At 47.1% G+C, this 23,175-nt stretch overlaps 2 protein-coding genes across 2 annotated transcripts in view; one reads left to right on the forward strand and one right to left on the reverse strand.

Moving 5' to 3' along the window:
* The window catches only part of SEPTIN11 (septin 11), a 95,385-nt gene extending 78,596 nt beyond the window's left edge, over positions 1-16,789 (forward strand). The window contains exon 10 of the mRNA XM_082483153.1: positions 16,441-16,789. Coding sequence (XP_082339279.1) covers positions 16,441-16,738 — 298 coding nt within the window. The 3' untranslated portion in view covers positions 16,739-16,789. The remainder of the gene's footprint in view (positions 1-16,440) is intronic.
* CCNI (cyclin I) overlaps positions 1-19,700 on the reverse strand; it is a 34,179-nt gene extending 14,479 nt beyond the window's left edge. Inside the window, exons 1-2 of the mRNA XM_082483154.1 lie at positions 19,501-19,700; positions 2,689-2,845 (exon numbers count right to left, since the gene is read on the reverse strand). Coding sequence (XP_082339280.1) covers positions 2,689-2,802 — 114 coding nt within the window. The 5' untranslated portion in view covers positions 2,803-2,845; positions 19,501-19,700. The remainder of the gene's footprint in view (positions 1-2,688; positions 2,846-19,500) is intronic.
* Positions 19,701-23,175: the final 3,475 nt, after the last annotated feature.

The following is a 23,175-nucleotide window of genomic DNA, read 5'->3' on the forward strand; positions in this document are numbered from 1 at the left end:
AGCTTCATACAAGTGAGGTTTTAGGCTACTGCAGCTGTTTTCATAAGAAGGCGGTAGATGTTAGGGAATATGACCTTCTTCCACGTACTACAGAAAATAGGATCATTCACACTGAATGTCCATGACTGTAACACAGCCAAAATGAATGCTGCAGAAGTGGAGGAACACGTGACAGTTTGAAAAGTCGGGTGTCACAAACTGTAGGAACAGCAAGAAATACGTGACTACAAATACAGGGTTTTCAGCTGCGCCGTGGCGTTGCAAGTCAGGATTTCCCCAGAGCAGACAGCTGTGTTTATGTTCTCTTTTAAATCTGACTCTGGTACATTTTACGCATACACACACAGAGATTTCGATCCAATTTAACGATTATTTACTGCTAGAAAACATTTAATAGTAAGGCATTCTGGCTGATAAAGTCAATGTCAGAACTGACACGTAGAAAAATATAGAGAAAAAGGTTACAAAGACAACAGAGTTTTGGAGATTCCAGGAGTAGAAACCCTAGAGGACAAGCAGAGAGGAAAGGGAAATACTCCCAAACATAGACCTCAGCGATATTGTCAAAGTGTGGGAGGGTTAGGGGGGAGAGATCCTTCATCATCACGACATAATTACACACTAAAAGGACAAACTTGGTATTTGTCCAGGCCAGACCTGAGACTCTGCTATCAAGCACAAACTTTACACTGGCTTTAGCCATCAGGCTGTTTCCATACTGTATCCTACTCTGACTTTTTGCAGCAGGCAATAGAGTTGCCCCCCTGGTTTCATATTCAGCAGACGACCCAAAGTCCCGTGAACATCTCTGAGTATTTACCACTGAGGACAACACTTTGCGAGGTGCTGTAAACCTCGACCGCAGTGACGTTAAGACCCCCCTCAAGGTCCCTGGTAGCAGGACAACTGCTCTTTACCGCAGACAGGGCTGAGGTTAGTCCTTCTGCTGCAGCGATAACTCGAACGTGGGGAACCTCATCTTCAAAGAGTGACAACGCAATGCTGCAAGGGAGGGATCGCTAGGAAGGCTGTCTAATGCCAGTGGTAGTTTCTGAGCCACCAGAACCAACTTCACCACGGCAAAAATGCAAGCGCCTTGTCCCTGTGAAATCTTCACACAAGAATCTGGTTTGCTTACACTCTCCGAGTCCCTAACCTATCTCGTTATACTGTAATCTTATCTCCCTACATTATAATCACGAAACCCAGGAATACCGCCAGCATGGAATAACAGGCTGGTTTACCATAAACCAGGGTCTTAAATTGTACGTCCCCAAAGACAGCCACAGCTACAATATACTCAACACCTCTGACAACCAGGTCGCTTATTTGGAAACCTAAATGTGGATTAACAAAACTAATACTGAGCCCCTTATAAACATATTTGTTCCTACACAACAACAGCAGGTTTTTTGTTTGCCAGACAGAAAAAGCAAACACTACCCTGATTAGCTTTGACAACAGCTGACACACTTGCGTGAACATTTTCTATGAATCAAGAACAGAAAGACTGGACCTGAGCCCATTAGTGTGGTTATTTCTGCCCAACCCAATGACAAAGTACCAGAAACTCTATGACAAGCGTCCTCACGTTTCACAATCTGTTTTAAACAAAACTTTGTGGAGTTCACAGGCAATTTGAGTGCACATACTAGACAGACACCCCCTCCGCAAGGAGCACAACACAATCCAGGTTGGGTAAGGCCGTGAGCGAGTTGGTCCGACCTCCCAACTGCTGCAAAATTTGAGCAGGAGTCTGGACTGGAACCCCCTGCAGTCCCTTCCACCCTGAATTTTCCCCCAGCCATAGAATCATAGAACGGTTTAGGTTGGAAAGGACCTTGAAGGTCATCAAGTTCCAACCCCCCTGCCATAGGCAGGGACACCTCCCACTAGACCAGGTTGCCCAAGGCCACGTCCAGCCTGGGCTTGAACACCTCCAGGGATGGGGCCTCAACAACCTCTCTGGGCAACCTATGAGAACATTCCTCACCGGAACAGGCCGGCGCCTGGCTCTGCTTCCCTCGACACAAGCTTGCATAAATAGTCCTATGACAGTCAGTGGGGTTCTTCCTGAAGTAGAGGGTGCCTTACCGAGTCAGGTCCTCATCTGGCTTCAGCTGATACAGCTACAGCCTGCCCTCCAGAACTGGGCTGATTTACACTAGGGAAGAATAGGCCTCCAAATGGGAAAAGACGGCAAAGTCAGGCTTTCGCTGTGAATATGCTGTTTCCGGAGGAGGCCTGGGCTAAGCTACTGGTAACGGTTCATGTGAGAAGATGTCACTTCACGTGGAAAGCAACCAGCATTTCAACGCTGTTATTAGTGAACTTAGTCCACGAAAATTAAGCTGCTTTTAACAACTGCTGCAGACTTGATACCCACTAGAAATGTGTGTTAATTAGCCACACAATTAGTAAAATGAGTTTAATTGAGACAATATCCGTATGTGCTTTCACAAGCAACAGCAGAGCTCTAACATTGTATGCTGTAGAGTGTGTTCTGTACCACTGATGGCACGTATGTCCCTCAAATAAAAAAGTAATCACATACTTCAGAGGCTGATTTCCCAGGTCTCAAGCAGTAGGTAACTTCTCACGCAACACCTTCAGTTGTTCACATAACAATACACCAGAGGACAGTCTCATGCCTTTACTAAGATGAACGATGTGAAGAAGAGACATTACCTGATTGGGCTGAATTTTCGGCACATGTGCTTTCCACATTTGAGCTTCCCTAGAGATTGCCATCTCCAGAAGGAGAGACAACCTCTGGCTCTCCAGGGGTCCTGAAAACTTCATGGTAACCCTTGGATCCACCTGCCACCCAGCTGGATACAGCTACCTGCAAAACCAAAGACAGCCTGGTGAAATACTGAGCCGTGCCTGTCCGGTAAACCGAGCAAAAGAAAGCACAAAGGTGACTAAAAGCTGCAAGAAATGGAACAGGCTCATCTGTAACACAGACAGCAATCGTCAGGTACTTGGCAAACCTACCCAAGGAAACCCAAACCGGTCGGCTCAGATTCAGATGAAGCTGGGCCAAAATCGTCCACAGATCTCCCAACACATACGTGGGCTGGAGAGTCCTGCCACTTTTGAGGTTTTCTGCTTCTCTGTTACATAGGCAATCTGGCAAGACCTCTCCCACTTCAGCAGCACTAAAAGGTAGGGGTGTTGTACGAAAAATACTTGAGAAGAGGGAGGAGCTGTACGGCAAATATAAAGGGGATTTCAGTAAATTGGTGGCCCTGGCCCTAATCTTGCTGAAGTTACAACCGGTCTACCTGTGACTTCAAAGGAAGTTAAGACTGACATTCAAACGTTTTTCAAAAACCCCAGCCCAGGAGTCTGGTTGGTGCCAGCCTTAGCCCAGCACTCCCAGCAGCAACAGGACGTTCTGTGCAAAACAGAGGAACGCTTGTTTGAGAATTTAAATGATTTACAAGCTGAAGCCCGACAAAAAAAGATCAATGTTTTTCCTCTCTGGAAATGGTTTGTAGCTTCTCACAGAAGCTGCGACCCGTTTTCATGTGCAATGCAAATGTACCAGGGAGTTCAGGATGGTTCCTCTTGGGTCTAATCACTCTGAAAATATGTTAGATCGACAAAACTTTAGGGCACATCTCTAATTTATATAGGAAATGCGTTTTAAAGGAAGAAAAAAACAGCAAACCGAGTGACAGCGTTTGCAAAGCATGAATTGACTACAAGCCAGGTAAGTGACAGACAAAATTTCTGCAAGGCCCACAGGATTCAGAAACACCTGCTTCCACTGGCAGAAGCGATGACAAAAAGCACACAATTTAAAGCAAAAACACTCAGCTATACACAAAACAGAAAAAAGGGGGTTCTCCTGGCCCTAGTGCAGCCTCACTCAGCAGTAACAATGTGTCAAGAAACTTGTAAATTTGAAATGAAAAACAAAGCAGAGGCCAGATTTTGAATTTTTTTAAAATACAACAGATTCCACCACCTGCTTTCAAATGGAGAAGACGATCTGATTGAGAAGCTTATTCAAATTGTTCTAATACTGCTTACCATCACGCTGGCCGCAAATTTCTTGACAGTATTAAATCATTTAGGCAAAACAATTCAGCCCTGAAGGGTAAATCCATGGGAAAGTTATTTAAACTTTCGATTCGTTCTGTGAGCTCTTGTGAAATCCGCAATAGGTGGATATTGGCCAAACGCTAACCAGGCTATTTTATAAAGACCAGTTTGTTAATACAACAGTTTATGCTGTATTTACAGGAAATAAGGCAACATGTTCCATCAGAGAAAATAAACAAAATTCACAGTGAAAACAATCAGTTTGTTATAAATAATAACAACGGCAGCTCTGAACAAATGCAGATCCAGAGTGCTTTCAGGGAGTTAAGGGAAACTGTAGAACAAATATTTTTCTTTATCAATTTACAGGAGTTTTTAATGGGCACGATTCACGCAGAACCTGCACGAGGCATAAAACCGCACTCTAGTCCCACTTATAGCCAAGCAGGTTTTAAGTGGCAAATTAACATCAAGCCTCTCAGTCCTGAACAGAAACCCCTTTTATATTAGATTTTTATAAAACAAATGCTTCTCCATGAACAAAGGAGAGGCTGTACTGGCTTGGCATACCCTGCACGAGGTTTCCAGCCTGTCACTGTAATGACCCAAGGTGATTGGGGCCATATACAGATTTTCCAGCTAGAGGGAACACCTCGAAACCAGGATTCCTGAAAGGGCTCAAAGTGCTCTGCAGCGTGTCTCAAAGTCACTTCCCATCAGCCCCCAAATGGCTGACTGAGTATCACCGTGGACTGAAAAATCGCTATTAGAAGTTCCTCGCTTGACAAGAGGGAGACTCTGCCAGGGAAGAGGTGATTCCTCTGAACAGAACCGTGGCTTGTACCGCAGCTTATTTATGCGCCTTTAGTCTTTTTGGCATTTCTTTTTTAAACCTCAGGGTGATCCTGGTGACACTCCTACCACTGGAAACGGGGCTGATGGTGAAGCTGAAGGGGAAACAGGGATGCACATTCATAGCCTCCCCCGACACCAGCTCGTTCCCCCGGGTCTTCATTAGCATCTCATTATCCTCCCATCAGACACAGGTTTCCCTGTGGGCTGGGCTGGATCACCCAAAGGTCAGATCACCCACCATTTCCAGATCCATCAGCGCTTCCAAAGGAGGTGTAAAGCCCTGGAAAATGAGGACAGCACTGATGAGGGCTGCACCCCCCCTTCACTGATGGAAAAAACCAGTTCAAATTGCAGGTGCAAGGGAAATATTTTGTCTGGGGAGATTGTCCAGCAGACGGTAAGGAGTTGAGCTGGGAGACCCTAGAAATAATGTCCCATCCAGGACCCGCATCCAGGCCTGTGCAGAGCAAAAGACGGGTGATTATTTTTTTTTATAATTTATTTATTATTTAACTGAGCCTGCAGATCGTCATTTGCTATGTATCGGGTAATGCTAACTGGGTAACATCCAACAGGGTATCAGCTACAGTCTCTCAGACCACACCTGAAGAAGATGACAATTAAAGGAGCGTGCAAGCGCTCAGCGACGCACAAGGTGAAATGCATGCACGGAGAAAAACACAAAAGTTAGGACCAGACCCAAAGCTCGGCCAAGAGACGGGGACCAGCACTGAGTGCGGAGAGCCGGGCGACAGCGAGCTCCTTGCTGCACGCTTGTCAAAAGAAAAGCAGTAGCTATATTTAGCTCGACCATGTCTCCTAATATGAAATATTGATGGTCCTTTCTTGGTTTTGCAGGAAAGAGAGAGCAATTAGCCACCCCTCAAATCACTGGAGAAAACACATGAAAAATTTCAGGCCAAAGTGAGCATCCTCAGGCATCTTTTTTTTTTTTTTTGTTGTGACTGACAAACATTCCCACTGTATTTACAACACAAACAGGTTTCACAGGCCTCTGGGCCCAGAAAAGATCTTTTCGTTACCCTGATCCTTTTTTAGGCTGTCCTTGTACTGCCTGGGCAGGTCAGCTGCCCCAGCAGAGAGCCCAGGGGCGTCCCTGGAGCACGCTTAAATACCAATAGCCCTGCAAGGGACATTTTTAGTGAGCAGTGATGGCAAACTCTTCTTGAGTTGCCAAGAGGAAAAGAGAGGGAAAAATAACCTTTCCTTTCTGAACTAGGGAGGTAATTCAATGAGGGCTGAGGCACAATAACCTTTATAAGGAAAAAAAGAAGAGGAATGACGCGCTTGAAAGTTTCCCTTGGAGCAACAGTGTTGCGCAGACTTTTCCAGCACCAAGAGCACGCCAGGCAACTCGCCAAGCACCCTGAGGGCTGAAACGAGTTTGCATCTAAATTTACATAGCTCCTAATCAGATAAATGCACGCCATTAAAAAAAAAAAAAAATGCCAGCATGCTCTACATGTATGCAGCGCTTCACAACAAAAACAAGAGAGCCACTGCAGAGTGAGCACTGCTCAGAGAGGATGAGAAACGGGATGGATGGCCCAGCTTCCCGAAATCCAGCTCATGGAAGTCGGGTGAAGACCACAGAGGGACCAGACTGCCTTCTTTCTGCTCAGCTGAAGATGGTAAAACCTGAGCATCGCAGAAAAGCAACGTCGAGGCTCCCATCAGCAGTAAAGATATTGTCAAGGTAGCCTGCATCTCTGAAGAGAACAGCGGTAGCAAGAGAAGGGCTGAGACTGCCCTGGCAGCAAAGATTTGCTCCAGCCAAAAAACTTGCATGCATTTTTCTGAGACTGAGCCCAACAGACCCACAGCTAGAGGAACTGCTGCATTTGTGACAGTCACTATAAACTAACTCAGTCTAGCTTTCTGCTTCTGTTTCCCTGATTTAAAATTAAACTTTAGCTCCAGGGTGGTGGTTTGTTGTTTGGTTTTTTTTCTTCCTGCGGTCACTTTGGGAGTTTTTAAACCACTGTTCAAACAGTACTTAAAGTTTCTTAATCTTCACTGGAAGGCCAACTGGCTACACTGAAACTTCTTAAAGAACAGTTGGAAAGTTAGTAAAGGAGAAGTGAGCCAAGTCAATGCATTGGCTTTGTTTTGAAGTCTCCTGTGAGCAAGGTCACAAGCTGCAGGTTGAATCTTGCTCTGAAATTAGAGAGTCAAAACTTCGGTGTCAGGTTTTCACTTGTGAGAGGCATTAAAAATCACCTGCTTCTCCATTAAAAATACCCCAACTTGGTCCATAAAATGTAACCCATCTCATAAAGATCTCTCTTTTTGATCCAAGTTTATAGCTAACTTTACTTAAAGAGGTACTTTAATTTTCCCTAGAGAAGTTTTATGCTGCTAAGTGCTGCAGGCTACCGTTTTCAAAAGCAGTTTCTGCAGTAATTGGGGAAGATAGCTACCCAACCAGAAAGGCTTTTTGGTTTGGGGGGTGTCCATTTGTGTAGGATGCAAAATAGTCCATTTTTTAATTTTTTTTTCCTAGGCTTTTTTGTTGTTGTTGTTGCACTGACAATAAAAAGTACCTCCTGCAGACAAAAGACGCAGTTACAGGAACGTATTATCCACTGGCAGAACAAGCTCATAACACAGTTCCTGATCTTCCCCTACCTCCAGTTGCAATTCAGCTGTGCCAATACAACTGCACTGTGAATAGGATCACTGAAATCATTTGGGGCAAGAATAAAAACCTCTTTTGTTTTGGTTGTGGGTTGGGTTTTTGTTTTTCGTTGTGTGGGTTGTTTTTTTTTAAATATAGTTCATTCCATAAATAATTAACAAGATTTCTAGGACTAGAGAGAGCCTAAAAAATGCTACCTTTATTTTCCACATAAATCCAGGTGATATATTCTGGACAAGAAGGGTAATTCCAATAGAGCTTAACCACCACACTGCATAACTTGTAAGTATTTTCAGCAACCAGCAGCCAAATCTGCCTCAGCTTTAGCAAGCAATGATACAATCTTACAGATGACCTGAAAACAGACTTTCCTGGGCGGGGGAGAAAGGTGAAGCAGAAGGAAGAGAGGAAGGAGACTGAATTCCTCCGAGCTCCAGCCAGCCATCTGTGATTTCAAATGATCAAAACGTAGTTTGCGCTGCTAGAAGAAATCGTCTAACTGCAAGTCGTGATTAGAAATTTCAAAGCTGTGGGCGGGGGGGTGGGATGGATGTTAATTTTAGTATCTGGGGCTTTCTCTTAGCTTAACGCTTTCCTCCACCCATGCCAGTAAAGCAGTCTGGAAATTTATGCCAGACAGAGGTAAATGCCTACAGTGTTTGCTTACTTCTGAGAATAAAAAAGCAGCAGGCATAAACTACTTTTACAATTTTACATTATTTCTGTGCCACATCACAGTTCTAAGAGGACAATGTTTCTGTGGTATAGACAGTAAAATTTCCCATGAATGCCTCACTACTGGAAATCAATGCCTAGCTTTCTGTCTTTTCAACTTGCCAAAGCACAACTTGATGTAAGAGTGACAAGCAGAGGACCAGCGTGGGTTAAAATCAACTGGTTTGAGTGTAGAAAGCAAATCATGTTGCAGCCTGGTTAGTGGAAATAGCTTGATGGAGTTGTGAGACAATATACGATCTTTTTCAAGGTAAATGACTGGGAAAAAGATGTTTGGGAATATAGTTTCAAATTTCAACATCTAAATAAGCGAGTGTATTTGAAGCAACACACTGACTTCTATGGAATGAAGACTAATATACATTAAAATAAGAACGTGTTCCCCCATGAGAAATGCATTAGTATCAAACATAAATATGCCTCAGGTACGCATATGATATTGCACCTTTAACAAGCAGCGTATTTGACTTGTGTATAAGCCAGCCAACAGACCTAAATTCGGAAAGAGGTAATTTTATTCAGGCTGGGAAATGAAGAGGGCCCTTGCCATTTGTCTGCGTGACTCACCCAGAGCTAACTCCCACAACCTGCTACAAAGGCAAGTCTGTGAGATATTTTGGCAGCATCATTCAGGCAGGCTCATGTACATCACACACTCACCACTTCTTTTCCTCCAACCAGATTTTTCCTGGGAGCGCAAATAAAGTTGACCTCATTTTAGCACCAGTTTTCCAAACTGAAGAGTTTTTCCAAACATTTTAAAGAAACCTGACAGTTAAAAAACACTGGTCTGCAACTGCAAAAAGAGAATGCAGAGCAGTGTTTTGATGGGAGGGGAGGGAGGCGTTTTTAAGTCTGTTTTGAAACAGAGAAATCCCCGGGCTTATTTAGCAGCTAAGGAGGAGGAGCAGGAGCACTCTTGGAGAGGGCTGCATCATGGCCCACAGCAGTGCACTGTTCTTGCCACCATCTTCTATTTCTGTTCTGTTCAAAAAGGAAAGCTCAGATGGAATTTGCCACAGCACCATAACACTTTTGGATTCATACAGCAATGTGGGAGAAAACATAAACAGATTTGGTTCTTCATGGTATTCCCTAAGGGTAACAAAAAAAAATCATCAAGAAAACTGGGGGAATAATTGAGGGGAGGGAAAAATAACTGGATGAGGGCATTTTTAAATAGGAGAGAGGGTGCCAATGAGCCCCTGGTGACGGGAGTGGTATAAAGCTGCTGTCTGATGGCTGTCACTCGGGGGGTTTCTGCAGGTACAAGCCTGAGCCATTCTTTATTTTACAGCAGCCGCTTTGTAAAATCTATGTCTGCTGCTCAGCCTTTTCTCTCCTACACCCAGCACCCATAAACCAGACTAGTTCTAAGAAATCTCTGGTGTACTTCATTCCCCAACCCTCATGACTGACACTACAGGTTTGCTATTTAAGGGAAGCCTAAATGATATTTTCAAAGCAGGGACTTTGAAAAAAAAACAAGGTAGAAGATGAACTCCTGACTGAACTTTTAGACAATGTCACCATTCTTCCCTCCTGGCGAGACAGGCATGCTTCCAGACCCATGCCTGCCCTACCCCCTTTTCTAATGGCTCCAGGGAGGAGGTTTGCATTTCCTTTTTGTCTCAGCAACTGCCAAGATGAGTCTGTCCAAGCAGCTTTTGCCCAGAAAGGCCTTTGGTCAGCAACAGCTTAAATTTTCTGTGCCGCAGCTCACGAGTGATGCAAACAAGCTGTTTCAATCACGGCTCCTTTCCCTTTCGAGGCAGTGTGTGGCAACATACCAAGTAAACTGTGGATAAAAGGTAAACTCAGAATCCAGCCCTAGGAGACCAGCTCCAGCTGCGTAACGTATGCATTTGATGCAAAGAGGAGATGAAACTCAATATACTTTAATGAGTTCTGCTTTGAGATTTTGGTTTATTTGAACCTAAAAATCAAAGGAAAAGTTATTAACTGATGGAGGCTGTTTGCTTGCATGTATTAAATTAAGCAAAAACAAACCCCTTGCAAACCAAAACCCCCTCTATGCCATTTTCTGAACGCTTGCAAAAGAAATGCTTACATTTTATACTCTTTCAACAGTGTGGGCTCATCATCTGGCTGCTGATATGCATGCAAGATGCCCCTTTAAGATGTAAACTCCGCACAATCAGCTAAGGGACTCGGGCTAACATTTTGGCAGGAAAGGGCCCTGCTATTATTTGGCACGCAGATCTCGATGCTTAGAAACAGCCGTGCTGCCACGTCAGGAATGTGAGCCTTTCTTGTGTGCACTGGGGTATCACATCAAGGGTGGACAGCCCTCATATGGGACAATTTGAGGTCACGTGGAAAAGATGTTGCTACCTCCTTGTTCAGAACTGAAGCACAAGACAGGTATAAAGCACTTGCAAATTAGTGTTTGCTGAAATGACGCCAGTTATTTTTATGCTGTTTCCAACCTAAATGATGGGTAAATCTTGGAAAGAAACAGCTGAGCCCTGTAGCAAATTGTCTGCACACCATCAACAAAGGAACGAGCACAGCTACCAGAGGCAACCAACCCCGGTTTGCGCAGCAGTCTCTGGGTCTTGCTTTGGGACCTTCTGGATCTTTTGGGGACAATGTGGTCCAGGATCACTGGGAAACACCTGGGAACCCTCTGAGAAAATTGAGGGTGTTGCTGTTGCTAGGTAAGGACAAGATAAGGGGAGTCACAAGACCATAGGCCTGAGGAAGCTCTAGCAACTTCTAATGAGCTACCCAGGGTGCACCTGCCCCCTAATTAGGGAGGGTCAAGCACCCTGTTAGCCAATGCTTGGGTGAGGTCTATATAAAAGCCAGGCCCAAGGCCCCACTACTAAATGCAGAAGTTTTTGTAGAAGGCTGTTGTGAAGGGGGACTGAGCTGGACATGTTCCAGTGTAAGCAGTCTCGGATATGGTGGTGGCATGCCACAGGGCAATTCCACCAGCAGATGTTGGAGGAGCTGCCCCCACTAGGGTAGAGGGTTTGATGAAGGCAGGGTTTTGGATGATAAGCCCAGCACTTGAAGCTGCAGGGAGTGCCTAGGGCCTCTTTCTGAGGCTGGCAGAGATGGCCCTCTGTCCTGCAGGAGTTATGTTGTTTTGAATGAGCTGTGGTGCCATGTGAAGGAGTTGTAGGAGGAAGTGAGCAGGCTGGGTAGCATCAAAGAAGTTTCATGGGAGACAGAGCACCTTTTCTGGGATTCAGCAGCCGGAAGAACTTCAGCATCCACCCCCACCATCAAGGTAAGTGAAACCACTAGAGAATGGGAAGGATGGACGTGGGTGACTTCTGCCACTAAAAGGAAAGTTCCTACCCCACCTAAGGGCTTGTAATTGCAAAACAGGTTCACCACTATTGTTAAAAGAGGAGCCAGATGTGTCTTTAAGCAAAAGATATGGGCCACCTGACCCTAAACCATGCAAGACCTCTGGGAAGAATGTGTGAGTGACTGTAATGGATGATTCCTTGCTGCAGGGGACAGGCGCTCACCTGCCTTATCATCTAGAGAGGCTTGCTGCCTGTTGGGGGCCCAGATCTGGGGTGTTGTGAAGGGACTGCCTGGGCTTGTCCATTCTTCTGATGGCTACCCCTGCTGTTCTTCCACCTGGGCATCAGTGATACTATCAGGGGCAACCTGGAGAGTGTCGAGAGATCTGGGGGCAGCAGTCAAAAGCTTGGGGGCCCTGGTGACGTTCTCCTCAGTGCAGGTTAATAGTTGGCTACGGAACTGGTGTTGGCGACAGGGTTTTGGGTTCTAGGACCGTGGGATCCTGCTTTTGGAGCAGCATCTGCTTGGGAGGGATGGCATCTACCACACCAAGCCAGGAAAAGGTATATTTGCTATTAGGATGGGACCTTATAGGGAGGGCTTCAAACTAGGTATGATACAGCAGGGATAGTTACCAGGAGCCCTGTGAGAGTGACGGACAGGGTTAATGAGCAAAGGGTGTGTGGTTACATAACAGGAAAGGATCACAAAATTAATACAAAATGAGGTTTCAGTGGGGTCACTGCCAGCATTTGCATGTAAGCAAGGACACACCTACAAGGTACCATTATGGAAAAATCTTCCCAAACCCTTTCTGGAGCGTAAGCACATTGGGGCGCTTCTCTGAAGTGCATGTATGCTTATGAATACAGCGTGGGGAATAAACATGGTGTGAGAAACCTGTGTGCAGTTGAAAGGCTACAGTCTTCTTGGGACCACAGATAGGTGGTGGGATGGTTCCCACAACTTGGAACACTTGGAGTGCTGCAGCAGAGGGATGCAGGCTTTATAGGAAAGACATTGGGAAGAGGAGGATGGTGGAGTTTCCCCTCAATGTGAGAACAGCTGGAATGCATGGACACTTGCCTGGTGCTGGATGAGGAGCCCACTGAGAGGATTGGGGTGAGGGTGAGGATTAATGAGAAAACAGTTAAGGGTGATGCTGTAGTAGATGGGAATACAGGTGGATGAGGCCTTCTGCAGTCTGTTGGAAGCAGCCTCATGTTTGCAGACCCTGGTCCTCATGGGGAACTCCAACCACACTGACATATGCAGGAGGGACAACACAGCATAAGCAATCCAGTAGGTCCCTGGAGTGCATTGATGACAACCTTCCTGACCCAAGTGATAAAGAAGCTAAAGAGGGGTGTTCTGCTGGCCCTCATAATTTCCTATGAGGAGGGGTTTGTTGGGGCTGTGAAGGTCAAAGGCTGCCTTGGCTGCAGTGCCCACGGGATGGTGGAGATCAGGATCTGAAGAGCAGGGAGGAAGGTAAGCAGCAAGCTCGCAACCCTGGACTTCAGGTGAGCAGGCTTTGAACTCTTCGAAGGTCCGCGTGGAAGTGTCCCATGGGGCAAGGCCCTGAAGGGAAGAGCGGCTCAAAAATGCTGGTTAGTATTCAAGGATCACATCTTCAAAGCTCAAGAGTTCCATCCCAACAGATAAACAAGTCAGGCAAAAAGGCCAGGAGGCCTGTGTGGATAAATAAGTAGCTCTTGGCAAAGTTCAAACACAAAAATTAAGCATTAGAGGGTGGAAGCAAGGATGGGAAGAATACAGAAACACTGAGCAGCTGAGGATGAGGTTATGACAGCCCAAGTACAGCTGGAATTGTATCTAGCAAGGGAAGTCAAAGACAAGAGGGGCTTGAATAAGTACATAGGTAACAAAAGGAAGGCAGGGAAAATGTGGGCACACTATTGACAGCAGTGACTGGATGAGCATGTAGTGAGATGGATGAATGACTGTGTCCAGAGGGTGGTGCTCAGTGGTGTACCCCAAGGGTCAATACTGGGTCCAGTTCTGTTCAATGTTGTTAATAATCTGGATGACGGGCCAGAGAGTACTCTCAGTAAGTCTGTAGATGACCTCAAATGAGGAGGAGTGGCTGGTATGCCAGAGGGTTGTGATGCTATCCAGAGGGACCTCAACATGCTGGAGAAATGGGCTGACAGGAACCTCATGAAGGGTCACTGCAAAGTCCTGCACCTGGGGAGGAATGACCCCAGGCACCAGTATAAGCTGGTGGCTTTCTGGCTGGAAAGGAGCTTTGCAGAAAAGGCCCTGAGGGACCTAGTGGACATGAAATTGACCATGAGCCAGCAGTGTGTCCTTGTGACCCGCTGAGCTAATGGTATCCTGGGTTGCATTAGGAGGAGTGTTGCCAGCAGAGAGGTATCCTTCCCATCTACTCAGCACTGATGAGGCCACACCTGAGTGCTGTCTGGTTCAGGGCTCCTCAGAACAAGAGAGACATGGACATACTGGAGAGAGTCCAGTAAAGAACCACTAATATGATGAAGGAACTGGAGCATCTCTGCTACGGGGGAAGGCTGAGAGAGATGGGACAGTTCAGCCTGGAAAGAGAAGGTTTGGGGGTGAAGGGATCTTGCTAATATATATACATACCTGAAGGAAGGGTGCAAAGAAGATGGAGCCAGGCTCTTGTCACTGGTGCCCAGTGACAGGACCAGAGGCAAGGGGCACAAAATGAAACACAGGATTTTCCCTTTAAACATAAGGAACACTTCTTTACTGGGAGGGTGACAGAGTATTGGCAGAGGTTGCCCAAGGAGGTTGTGAAGTCTCCATCCTTGGAGATATTGAAAAGACATCTGGACATGGTACAGGGCAACTGGATTTAGGTGGCCCTGCTTGAGCAGGGGCGGTGGACAAGATGACATTCAGAGGTCCCTTCCAGCCTCAACCACTCTGGTCTTAAGGGCTTTAGGCTCAAAGCAGCACAGTTGTGAGGGCTCAGCTGTATGCCCAGAGCAGCTACTCAATCAGTTCTTCAAGCAGCAAATGCTGAAGGCAGAACAGGAAGGCTTTAAAAAAAAAAAAAGGGGGGGGGGGGGGGGGGGGGGGCAGGCAACCAAACCTGGCATTATGTAATATCTCACTGCTAGTCTCCTAAAAGCAACACATGTAGAGTATGATTCACTTCTCCTGTCACCAATATAAGTTGGTATAAATCAACAGTAACTTGAAGAAACTCACTTTGAGGAAAATCAAGCTTGCAAAGTATGAGAGCTGTAATTTCATAAAATAGGGCCAGAGGCTTTCAAGCTCATAAAAGCTAACTCTCTACAGGCAAGGGCCAACAGGCATTCAGAATCTAAAGCATCACGCACTACCTTTTGAGTAATATAATCCCCTGAAACCAAATTAATACAATGCCTCTACGGGCAAAAACACAGAAACAGGATTCAGCAGTAGCTCTTTTTGTCTTTCGGCACTAGTCAGTCATTAACATAAATGAACAGCAACAAAACCAAACAAGTTTATACCCAGTTCAACACCCACATCCAAAAAATGTGTAACTACAATGGCTTGATTCCTCTTGACAACAACAAAAGAGAATTTTATCTGAAAGCATAAATGCTCACCAAGGCCAATATTTCGCTTTGCAGATTTTGATTGGCTTCAGGGTAAATTATCAGTGATTACAGCTAATATCAGGATACAGTGTGAGGCACTAAAAAGAAGTAATTATGAGGAAATGAGGAATTATCTGCTGTTGAAACAATAGATCAATTATGAGGTACAGCACAGTAGCTGCAGAGCAGCATTCTTAGGCTCTGAGGGTACTGTCTCCTCTTTCTCATCAACCAAAGAGAACCCACAGTTATAAAGCTTAATTATCCTCCAGGAGCTCGAGCTTGCTGACTAATTAGCCTCTTGTTTAGACAATACGGAAAAGGACCTAATTCTAATTGTCTGCAAAAATAGGATGGCACGGGCATGGCTCTGGCTCTTCCTTACATACTCATCTCTCCTGCACAACAAGAACGAATGTAACAGCCTTGATATCCCCTGTTCTAGACAACCAAAAAACAGCAGTTCTCAGCTGAAAATAAAATAAACCCAGGGAAGGAAACTTTGGGAGGTGGGGGTACTGATAAAAGAGAAAACGGTATGGTTGAGGCAGTATTGTAATGGCAGTCAGAGTTCTGCCGCTGTTTCCGCAGAGCGTGTAGTGCAAAGTCCCCCTTTGCTCCTATTAATGCAAGTACAGACATATTTGCAGTGCTTTCATAAATGGAGACTAAGCTGCATTTGATGGTCACAGTATTACAGCAGTTGCATCCTTAAAGGAAGCAGGCTTTTTGGCTGCGTGGCAGCTGTTCACCCCCAAAATCTACAGTTGAAATTGTTAGGGAGGTAAAGGTTGAAGATTTTGGGAGCCAAGTTCTTCTCTAAGAGACCACTGTAGTCAAGGGCTACCCCAGCCAAGAAAAGGGATCTTACTGTATACTGCAAAATACCACCAAAAAGGCGCAAAAGCCTCTGGCAAATGGATTCATCCAGCACCTCCCGTCATCCCAGTGAAGAAAGTGTTTGATGCCTGGGCTGATGAGCAAAATGGGGTACCTGCAGTAACATGTTATTCATGAGTGAGCTTTTAGATGAGTTTATTGCAAGTGCAAATACCCATTATGGTTAATAAATCAGTGTTGATACTATTTGCAGTTAGCAAACACAGGAAGGGAACATTTCAGACTATATCTGCTTCATACTGTGATGGGAGACACGTGAGACTTTCCTTCCATCGGAGTGACTTCACCTTGCTTTTTTAGCATTTGAAAATAGCTATTATTGTGCTGAATTCTCAAACCATTCTCTGTTCACAGTGAACCAGAATCCCCCTTGAAATCCACCTCCTCGATGGCCAGCTTGGATTTACTGCTTCTTCATTGGAGTGTCCTGGTGACAAGTATCCAGGTTTGCACCTTCTCTAGCCCCCACAGTGTTATGGGAGTGGAGGAAAACAGCCACGACTTGTTGCTGAGCAGGTTGGCTCTAGTCACCCACTTTACATCTTGCAGGGGGAGGACCTTCAGATCCCACAACTGTGTTTCACTCCATCTGGAGATAGACATCATCTTCTTTACTCGCATTTTGCTCCCTGCTTGGGCAAAAGAGTCCTAAGGGTTATCATTTGGCAGTCAAAATACAACGTCTAGGTTTCCTGAAGCCACTGGTCCTGCCTGGCCTTTTTAAAATCTCTATCTGGTAGGCTACAGAGCAGTGTGACATAAACTGCAGATTGCGTATCTGTCCATTCTATCACCCAGTTTAGATGGATAATTTATATCAGCATGACAGCTGCACCAAATTTATTTCCTAAAAAATGCCATGAAAAACACAAAGATTAACCCTGTGAATATATGTGCTCCCCAAAAGCCAGTTCAGTGGGAGGTCAAGATTAATTACCGTTTTAACCAGTGCATTGCTGCAGGTGTGCAAAGGAAAGCATCTTTCACACAGGCCCTGGGGGAAGACATACTCCACTGAGCGAACACTGCTCATGTTCTCATTTCTGTTGCCTGCATGAGGTACACTAAGAAGCAGCTGAGCACAGAGAAGTTGAGAAGGGAAAATGTTAAGAGACTGTAATTACAGGGGAGATGCTCAAAGCTGTAAAAAAGCTAAACGCTTGGGTCTACCTACTGACTTGAAATGTTAATCCTCGGGCAATGACACAAGCAAAGGTAGTGGTGCTCACTCAACAGCCTCACGTTTGGACTGAAGTGTATTTAAATTGATAAATTTGTGTAAAGATTACTGTAACAAATAATCTCAAAATAGGAAAATAACACATTTTAAAAAGTAAATGTAGACTGCATCAAAGAGTTAATATAGGATGGCAGACAGACAGCCCTGGATACTGCCCTGCCCTGGAAAACACAGATTCCCAAGACCTGACTTGTTGGGTCCCTCAGACAAAGGCATACCAAGGCCTTTAGGGTGTAGGGATATGGACCACTGAGCTATGGCTGTTTCCCTAAAACTATACCTGAATCAATCCAAGCTCCCCTTTACCACCTGGTTGTGCAGAAGAGTCCAGAAAGTAAGGCTGCACAGCTGGCCTCAGTGAGACACAGGTGGCCCCAGATTGCACTCTTTGATAGCCTCAGGAGGGGACAACTGGCAAAGGCCAGGGCCTGTGGCAGGGCTGACAATGGGGTGTCTTTGCCCTCGGGGGGGGGGGGGGGGCAAGGCTGCTAGCTTGGGGCAGCCCCCACCCAGAAAATCTCAGGCTGTGCTGAGGCATGTCAATGCCCTCAATTGCATCCACGAGTGGCTGCTGATGGCAACACCAGAGCAGAAACACCCCGCAGGAGCACTGGTCTGCTCACCACTAGCTCTCATCAACACTGACTGCAGCTCCATTGCACCCCAAACATGAAAAAGTGGGAAAGCCGGCCCCAGCAGGCATGCACCGAGCAGGACCTTTTGTGGAGAGGGTCCTGATAGAGTAAGGCTCTTATCATGCAATGACAGAAGCACTCTCAGAGTATTTTTAAATAAGGACCCAGAGGAAACAAAGCACAGGACTCAGTAAGAACACAGAATGGACACAGTAAAAGAAGCATCTCAAATCACTTCTGTCATATCAAGCTATGCACAAGCTCTAAATAGGGTTGAAGGATAATTAGAAGTGTATATATATATATACACACCATGTAAAAGCTCGATTCCTGATGGGGAGAAGCCAAAAGATCAGCTTCCCACATCCCATGCCGAGGTCTGTGCAGGCACAAATGAGAGCAAGCCATCCCCTACCTTTACGAGCAAGCCAAACTACTTTAGAAGCAAAACCGAATTATTTGCAGGGATCCAAAATCAAACCCTCCAGACAAGGAAAAGATGCTGTGATTTGCTTTTTGAGAGACGAACTCCTGTCCAACCTCACCTTGCAAAACCCAGGCTCCACACGCATGCATGCACACACTCACACACCCCTCAGCTTTAAATTGGGGCAGGGGGGCAGTAGTCAGCCCCAGCCAGAGAGTGGCCCCAGGGGAGGGAGAGGCCACAGCCACATCTGCCACCCCTGGAGGAAAAAGGTGAGATATGCTCCAGAAAGGGCACTTCTCAACCACATGCATTTTGCTCAATTTAAATATTTGGTTAATAAAAAATCTCACCCTTTTATCTTTAAAAGGGGCCGTGCCATGTACAGGCTGTTGCAGTACACCGTGGAAAGAATGGTTTGGGAACACACAAAGGCTGATGCTGAAACACACTTTTAAATTCAGGCTCGAAACAGTCTGCTTTCTAACACCCTTATTTTTAAGACTGGGAAAATGCGGGATTGTTCCTTTTTCCCTCCTTAACAAGGTCAAAAGGGGAGGAGAAGGGAACGGGCTTTTCTGTGTTCAGCAGACAAGTTTTCCGGAGGTTTTTTTGCAAGTCTGCTTTCTACCACCAGCATGAAATAAGCGACAGTAACCCCACTTTTTTAAGTTCACCCCTTTGGAGACCGATTTATAGAACACAAGGCCGCTCTTTCAAGAAAACTTCTTCCATCGCAGATGGGAGGGCAAAGAAGGAAGGGGGGAGAGCGTAGCCCACCTCTGCAAACCAAGTACCACGAAGACAAGAGAACAAAAACAAATTACGTGCGCCACCAAGAGCCAGCCACCCGGCCCAGGGCTGTGACAAGAAGCGCTCACACCTGGGGCACAGATGCGCTGGGATGGGACAAGGGGGGGGGGGGGGGGGGCAACTCCGCATAGATTTGTGTTTGGCACTCATTGTGCGATGCACACCTTCTTTGCACAAGCGTTACACACCGATGTATACCCAGGCACCGCACTGCACACCCCACCCCCCCCCCCGCTGCCCTGCGCACCCGATCCCGCAGCGGCCACCCCCCTGTCCCCGTCCCCCCCCCCCCGGCTCACCTCCCCTGCGCGGCGGCGGGGTGCCCGGCGGGGCCCGGCCATCAGCACCCCATGGCGGGGCGACGGCGGCGGGGCTCCTCCGCGGCGCTTCAGCACCGTGCGGGCCCCATGTCCGGGGCGGCGGCGGCGGCGGGGGCCGGCGGGCTCATGTCGCCATGGCGGGGCCGATGCGGGGCCGGGGGTGTGTGTGGGGGGGATGATGAGGGGGTGAAGGCGGGCCGCCGCCGCCGCCGCGCGGGGGTGGGGATGGGGGGGAGTAAAATAAAATAAAATAAAAATTAAAAGGGAGGGGAAGGGGGGGGGAGGGAGCGAGAGGCAGCCCGCAGCCAGCCGCTTCCCGGGGGGAGCAGGGGAGGGAAAGAAGGGCCGGCGGGGCGGCCTCCCCTCAGCCCAGCCCCGCCTCCCGCGCGGGCGGGGCGGAGCGGCGCGGCGCGGCGCGCGCGGCGGCCGTTGGAGTTCAGCACCACCGCGGGGGGGGACAACGCCGGGCGGAGGCGTTCGTTTCCCGCCGCGCCGCTCCCCCCACTTCCTCCGCCGCCCACCCTCAGGGGCTTCGCCGGTCGCCCGTGCCCGCCCGGTACGCGGGAGCGGGCGGCCGGGAGGGAGGAAGGGAGGGAGGGGGACGGACTCCTTGCCGCCGGCCGCCCGGCGGAAGGATCGCGCGGAGGTAGCGGGAGCAGCCGCTTCTCCGCCGTCCCTCCGCGGCGCCTGCGCGGCTGTGGGGAGCGGGTGCTCGGCTCCCCGCCCCTCTCTCCTTTAAAACACTCGTGAAACAATAAGGAAAGACGCTTATTTACAAACACTTTCTTGTGCGGACGCTCAGCAAAAGCGTCGAGTTCGCCCTGCGTTTATGTCCGTACCGTGTTTGTGTTTGCTGCGACAGAGCTCCCTGTCACCAGAGTCGCCTTATTTACTGCAAGATGTAAACAGGAATTTAGCCATTTCGTGCTTTATTTACTTCCTCGGGCCTTTCCCCGGCACGAAGGGCGGCAGGAGGGGTTGGCTGTCCGTCCTCGTCCCCTCCGCCCGGCTGTCCCACTGACAGAGGTGCCTCAAGTGCCAGGGAAGGCGAGATGTTTCCCACAGCTCCATTTTACTCCTTTTGTCCGCTCCTCTTAAGAACTGGACAACTAAACTTGTGAGTGTTCAATTTTTTTTTTTTTTTTTTTTGTAACATAAGTCTGCTGTTTGTTTTTTTTTTTAATTCTTATTTTCCCGCAGGGGGCTAGGGGTGTATTATAATACTGTACAGTAAAGACCAGGAACAGAATAAATATTTGCATGAAAACCCTGGCCCTGTGAAGATGAGCGGGGAAACCTTGCTGTACCACTAGAGGTTGAGATTAGCAGATAAAAACCCGAAGTTCAGAGCAAAGGCAGCTCATTTTCTTTAAACTCCTTCCAGTATCTGTAGTTATTAGCTGTTCAGACAGCACACAAAGGAGGATTTCCTCTAGAGATAATAAGCACAGGGACATAAATCAAGCATAGAGAGAGCAAAGGAATTTTTTTTTCTATTTATTTCCTGACAAATTAACTCTGAATCGGTTTGCTAAAAATTCATCTGTCATAAGCTTTTTTTAACCCCTTCTCTAGTAACTCCTGGGCCGCGCTTGTGAGACTGAAATGAAAAGGCTATTTTTGCTGCGGCAACCAAACTCCTCTGGGCATAGGCTGAACTGCTCTTCGAATCCAAGCTTCTGCGTGCTGCTCCCTTCCATTTTTCTTGCTTTTTATCTTGAAAGAGGAGACGCCTTTCAGAACTAAGATGGCACAGAGAAGGGCAAGTCCCACTGGAATTTTTATCTAGCGTTCCCAATTTCATTCTACTACTTCTGGGTCTCATTGTTTAAGGATCAGTGTTTAAGAAGTCTGTAAAGCTGTTACGGTTTTCCAAAATTGGTTGTCCCACTGGTGGTTTGTGGCAGTGACTGCATGAAGATAATTGAGCTGATGCTCTAGCTGGGAAATTCTTGCTGGAGGTCTGACCGACAGTGCCCCGAGACTGTCCCACTCCCACAGTTACAGCACTTCTTGCATATTCTGACTATTTGCTCAAGGGATTTCCATCCGGGCCCTTCCCAGAACATTTCGCATGTGAGCGCTGAGAGGCCGAGACAGTGTGGCATGTCCTCAGACCAGCAGACTGTGGAATTGATAGTTTGGCAGGAACCTCTAGTGCTGACATACCACAACAGAGTTCCTTTTGTTCGTCTTGTGCTGAATATGCCCTCAGCTGGATATGTCCTATTACAATCCTATATGGTCAGCAACAGTAGGAAGGGACATTTGAGGCGGCACACAACTTAGTTGGAAGTAGCTCAATAAACTAGTCAGCTATGGGATCGATACTCCTTCCAAAGGATATCCTGAGACTGAGGAGTGAGTCCCCTGGCACAGAAGGAACCTCAGACCAGGTTGTCCCAGCAGGGTGGTCAGTTGAAGGCGAGGTCTCCCAGGACCACTTCCAGCCTCTGTAGGAGGTGGCCTAGGTCTGGGCTAGGGGTCAAAACCGCGGCACAGTTGTGCATACTGCGAGAAGAAAGACACAGCATGTGCCCAGAGCAGGTGAGAGTTACGGTGGGCAGGCTGCCATAAGTAAGTGGCTGCCAAGGCCAAGGGATTTAGAGAGACTGCTGAGAAAGAGATGGAGGCAGCCAGCAACAACTCCATGTGTTTGGGCCTGTTGCCTGGGGAGAAAGTGAAGGAGGCAATATCAAACGTAGGAAAAAAAAAAATTACCAGGTGAATGTAATGAAGTGCACCTGGAGTAAGGCCGTTGCACCATTACAGTCAGGTGTTCCGCATGCAGGGACTTGATGCACTGTACAAAAATCAGACACCTTGGAAGAGTATAAAGACCCCAAGTACCGTGTCAGCCAAGGAAGAAGTACGGTTCAGTAGCAGGGAGAAGGTCTTTTCATCCGCATGGAAGGACATGAAGCACGTCTATTTTAAAGAGACTTGATGGGACAACTGCATGGGCACAGCCAGCAGGTACAGTGGATACTCTGTCCGGGTGTGCAGGGGGCTCACAGCAATATGGGTTGCTCTGGTGATAGCAAAATCAATCAAGCCCGGCTCCCAAGACAGTGTGATGGCATGCAAGTGGCCACTGCCTTAATGCAGACTGGGCTCTAGGGAGGTGACAAACCAGTAAATATTAGACCACTGAGAGATCCACGTTAATGGAAAAATCCCACATATAAGGCATTTGTAGTACCTGCCTTTCACTTTGCGCAGTGCCTGATTTTTCTGCCGCTGAGTGGAGGGAAAGAAGAGGTGCTACAGGATTCACAGCCAAATCCCAGTATGTGGAAAAGGGAAGAAGGACATGTATCATTGCCGTAGACATTTATATCTGTGCTGTTTAAACACCCTTCAGAGGGAAAAACAGATGGTCTTGTGGTTTGGCTTTGGGTTCTGCTTTGGAGACCCAAGCGCTGCTCACTGCGTGACTTCTGACCAGTCAGTTAAACCCGCAGATGCAAAGGTTAATACTGATTTTCATATCCACCCAACTTATGTGCACACAAAGTCCAGCACAGGCAAGCAAGCTTGATGAGTTCAAATATGTATGCAGACAGTAGCTTCAGAACAAGGATAAATTTACCCTCATGTCAGCTTGGTTGTGAGGCTCAATTAAAATATTTTGTAAAGCATTCGAATATCCCG

This window comes from Vanellus vanellus (genome assembly GCF_965231255.1).
Source record: "Vanellus vanellus genome assembly, chromosome: 4".
Lineage (NCBI taxonomy): Eukaryota > Metazoa > Chordata > Aves > Charadriiformes > Charadriidae > Vanellus > Vanellus vanellus.